Source organism: Penaeus japonicus, unplaced genomic scaffold, assembly GCF_977035675.1.
Source record: "Penaeus japonicus unplaced genomic scaffold, GWHDUDI00000001_assembly GWHDUDI00000022, whole genome shotgun sequence".
NCBI classification, from domain to species: domain Eukaryota; kingdom Metazoa; phylum Arthropoda; class Malacostraca; order Decapoda; family Penaeidae; genus Penaeus; species Penaeus japonicus.
In genome coordinates this window covers 19,980,785-19,985,784 of record NW_028234424.1, presented here as the reverse complement: position 1 = coordinate 19,985,784, position 5,000 = coordinate 19,980,785, and the positions used below count along the sequence as shown (strand labels likewise).

Below are 5,000 nucleotides of genomic sequence, written 5' to 3'. Positions count from 1 at the left end.
AACGACAATGCCCCGCTTCTGCAGCCCTTCGACGGCGCCGTGTTGGAGAACTCCGCGGCCGCCCTTATCACGACCATTCAGGCCGTCGACAAGGATGCCTCGCCGCAGTATCGACAGGTGGGTCACGTGACCGCTTGGTGGAGATAAGGAGGAGGAGGAGGAGCAGGTGGGAGGGGGAAGAGAGAGAGGAATAGGGGGAGGGAGGAGGGAGGAGGGAGGACTGGGAGAGGAGGGGAGAGAGGAGTGGGGGACGGAGGAGTGGAAGAGGGAGGAGGGAAGAAGGAGGAGTGGGGGAGGGAGGAGGGAGAGGAGTGGGGGAGGGAGGAGTGTAGGAGGGAGGAGTGGGAGAGGATAGGAGAGAGGAGTGGGGGAGGGAGGAGTGGAGGAGGGAGGAGGGAAGAGTGGGGGAGGGAGGAAGGAGGAGTGGGAAAGGAAGGGAGAGAGGAGTGGGGGAGGGAGGAGTGGAGGATGGAAGAGGGAGGAGGGAAGATGGAGGAGTGGGGGGGGAGGGAGAACTGGGGAAGGAGGAGGGAGGACTGGGGAGGGAGGAGGGAGGAGGGAGGAGTGGGGGGGAGGAAGTAGGAGGGAAGAGGGAGGAGGGGGATGGAAGAGTGGGAAGGGTGAGGGGGAAGGGAGAGAAGAAGGAGTAGGGGAGGGAGAAGGGAAGAGTGGGGAAAATTAGGGGAAAAGGAGGAGGAGTTGAGGAGAGGAGATACAGGAGTGAGGAGGGTGAGGGTGAGTGGGAAGGAGAGGAGGAAGAAGAGGAGGAGGGTGAGGGGGAGTGGGAAGGAGAGGAGGAAGAAGAGGAGGAGGAGAAAGGATTTTTTTTTTTTATTAACCTGTGGACGTGAGGGGGGATGTTTTTGTGTTTCATTGTATGTGTTTCAGTGTGTGTGATTGTATGTTTATATGTATGTGCGTGTGTATATGTGTATGCATATGTGTGTGTGTGCGTAAGTATGTGTGTGTGTGTGTGTGTGTGTCTGTGTGTGTGTATTTGTGTGTGTGTGTGTGCGTATGTGTCGGTGTGTGCGTTTACGTGTCATGCCATGCTGTATTGTGTGGTAATTCCTTTATTCTGTTTTATTCCTGTATAAACTATATCTATAGTGAGTATTAAATAAAATATCTCTAACATTAAAGGGTTAGTTGTGTCACGTAATTAAAAAATATCTATTGTACCATTATCCGGAAAATAAAATAACAACAATAACAAGAAAAACAACAAAAAACGTTAAAGTAGAATAAAATAAATAAATAAATAAAGATAAATAGATGTTTAGATAGATAGATAGATAGATAGAAAGAGAGAGAGAGAGAGAGAGAGAGAGAGAGAGAGAGAGAGAGAGAGAGAGAGAGAGAGAGAGAGAGAGAGAGAGAGAGAGAGAACACTGAGTGAGAGAGAGAAAGAGAGAGAAAGAGAACAATGAGTGAGTGAGTGAATGAGAGAGAGAGAGAGAGAGAGAGAGAGAGAGAGAGAGAGAGAGAGAGAGAGAGAGAGAGAGAGAGAGAGAGAGAGAGAGAGAGAGAACAATGAGTGAGTGAGTGAGCGAGAGAGAAAGAGAACAATGAGTGAGTGAGTGAGTGAGAGTGAGTGAGTGAGAGAGAGAGAGAGAGAGAGAGAGAGAGAGAGAGAGAGAGAGAGAGAGAGAGAGAGAGAGAGAGAGAGAGAGAGAAAGTAATATATTTTATTGTCAAAAGAAAATATACATAAGTAAGAGTTTGTCTTTGTTAAGAAAAAAAACAACATATGTATATAAATCAAAGCTTTGCGGAAGATCCATATTTCAACCCCACATTCCTATTAAAAAAGAAAAAAAACATGAAACAATAACACCCACATAACCAATCATTCTTTTTTTTTTTTGTTCTTCTCCAGCTCACCTACACTTTCGAGAAGAGGGTCACCGATGACGTCAGGTCAAAGTTCACCTTAAAGCTTAATGGGGAATTGTGGACTACGCAGCCCTTGGACCGTGAGGAAACGAGACAGTACAGAGTTCCTATACAAGTTACGGACGGAAAACCAGGTAGGTGATTTGTGGGGGAGTTTGGGGGGGTGGGGGGTTGCGTTTGGGTTGTCCGTGTGGGCGTTTGTGTTGGTGTTTGTGTGTGTATGTGTGGACGTACTTGTGTTGGTGTTTGTGTGTGTGGGTATCTAATGTTTGTTAATCATCTTTGAGATATTTACGGATGGTAAAGACTATAACAATAAATGACATTGATTACTGACACAATGTAAAATAAAGACCCAATAAAGTACAGTCTTTAGATTTTAAAAAAAATCGAAAGAAATGATATATAGAGAGAAAATATCTACTTTGACAAAAATCTGCCACACCAAATGTATGATTGTCGTACCTCCAACGCCTTGGGAAATATGTCTTAGATTCAGCGCGAACTGTGGCAAAAACAAAGGCTTTAGATTCCCGAAGTCCCAAGGTGAGGCACCAATAGCTTTCTACGCGACAAACAATCCTAGCCTGGTGTCCCTTTGGTGTGCCAATTTGTACTCGAGTACCCTGCTGTACTGTACAGATGATGTGGCATGTGTGCTCCTGTACTGTAAAGAAAACGGAACATGTGTATTACTGTGAAGAAAATGAGAAGTGTATTTTGTGTGCTGGGAGTATAGGATGGGGGATATGTACTGTTTGTATAGGATGTTTGATGTAGTGAATAGAGAACAAAGGAGAAACGGAATGATATGATTGAATGGAAAGGACTATAATGGTTTCACCCATAAGAGAGATCTTTCGTAGGAATATTACCGCTTACGACCACCCATTAACAACAACTATCTTACAAGGAACTTCACAATTAAAGACTCAGTCGCATACTGCAATACACTTCCATAAGACCAAACACTCACAAAAGGTATTCATCCAGAAGTAAATGTTCACTAGTTCTATCCTCAGTCGTAAGACATCTTACATCAAATTCATAAAAGACTACATATACCCATTAGAAAATCCACCCTACAAAACACTTTCTTTCATAAAACACTCAAAGAAACAATTACCCCTTCATTCATTCGTTCATTCCTCCCTCCCTCCCTTCCTCCCCCCTCTATCCCTTACCTATCAACAAACTCCCCTTTCAACTATCTGTAATAGATGATAGGAGTTTAATAAACTTGTGCATAGTAAAATCATCATAGGACAGGTGGCAAGGTTTAGTGGCAGTCTGTCACCACGAGATTTTGAGGTAAACACAAAACTTCCAGAACTAAAGCGAGGCTGTACGTGGCGAGCGGGTGAAGTTTGTCCGGAGGGATGTCTGAGCATTCAGCAGTCATGCCTCCTTATGGAAATACATACAAAAATAAATCAGGGTCTTAGTCTTAGCACTCCTTCTATTGTCGTGCTTCGTAGTATGTATTATATGGAAGATAAATTATATAGATAAAATACTTAGACTTCAACACATCTTTGAATTAAACTAAGCGTGTAACAAGAGGCATCTGAAAGTAATCACATGAAAAAAAAAACAATGCTCTATTATAAAACGGTTGGAAGTATCCCATGAGTTGCAATACGGAGGACTGGGATACATGACTTACTGTAGTTCACTAGGTATCGATGCCACGTCACATAGAGGGAAGGGGTTTGCAACAGAGAATGCAACGAAAGGTACGGTGAGGTTTAACACTGCAGGTACTCCTGGTACTCACAGCTCTCTTCGAGTCCCTTAGACCTCGACTTCTCTGCTAATTGAGTGAGCGAGAGAGCGGCCAGTCGACGGCCATACATAGCCCAAGGGGAGGTGCTACTCTCCGGGGTGAATAGGTGGTACTTTGAGGGGCGGCCGACGAAGCGAGGAATAGGGATACAGGTACGGGTACAGGTACAGCGCGTCATCAAGGTAGCGATCTCGTTGCGATACAAAGGGCGGCGAGGGTGTAGGTGAGGGTGAGCACGCCCGTGCACTACACATCCTTCTATCCATCCATCCATCAATCTATTCTTCCCTCCCTCCCCCCCTTCCTCTATCAATTCGTCCATCCATCCATGCATCCATTTATCAATCCATCTATCCATCCATCCATTCATCCATCCATCCATCCATCAACACAGCTATCTACCTCCCACCATCTCTCCCTCTCTCCCTCTCTCAATCAACCACCATCCACTCACCCACCCACCCACCCACAATAAAACAATCCACACCCCACCCCAAAAAATAGAACAACCCCCACCCACCCACCGGCCACCCAACAATCCCTCTAACACTCTCCCCACCTCCTTCCCCCCCCCAACAGAGCACGTGAGGAAAACCATCTACTGGATCACCGTGCAGGACCTGAACGACGTGGCGCCGCAGTTCGATAAGGTGGCGGGCGTGTACGAGGTGCAACTTCCGGAGAACAGGGAGGTCGGCAAACCCACGGGCATCAAGCTCAAGTATGAGGATCCGGATATTGGTGAGTTGGAGGAGTGAGGAGATTTTTTTTTTAAGTTTTTGTATGAGGATGAGGTGAGGTTCATCAAGGAAGAATGTAGAAAGATGGAATCGTATATATGTGTGTGTTATATATATAATATATAATATATATATTAATATATATATATATATATATATATATATATATATTATATATATATATATATATATATATATATATATTATATATATATATATATATATACTGTATATATATATATATATATATATATATATATATATATATATATATATATTATATATATATATATATATATATATATATATATATATACATGTGTGTGTGTGTGTGTGTGTGTGTGTGTGTGTGTGTGAGTGTGTATGTATGTGTGTGTGTGTGTGTGTGTGTATGTGTGTGTGTGTTCATATATCATCAGTATTTTTATTACTATTATCATTAGTTTTATTATTACTATCATTATAATTATCATTATCATTATTTTTATTATTATTATCATTATCATTACCATCATCATTATTATTACTATTATTATCATTATTATTATTATCATTATCGTTATCATCATTATTATCAT

At 42.9% G+C, this 5,000-nt stretch overlaps 1 protein-coding gene across 1 annotated transcript in view; it reads left to right on the top strand.

The window, feature by feature from the left end:
* The window catches only part of LOC122256066 (DE-cadherin-like), a 201,553-nt gene that overhangs the window by 157,363 nt on the left and 39,190 nt on the right, over positions 1-5,000 (top strand). The window contains exons 16-18 of the mRNA XM_086549243.1: positions 1-117; positions 1,880-2,030; positions 4,262-4,423. The exon at positions 1-117 is cut by the window's left edge and continues 54 nt beyond it. Of these exons, the coding sequence (XP_086405369.1) occupies positions 1-117; positions 1,880-2,030; positions 4,262-4,423 (430 nt within the window). The remainder of the gene's footprint in view (positions 118-1,879; positions 2,031-4,261; positions 4,424-5,000) is intronic.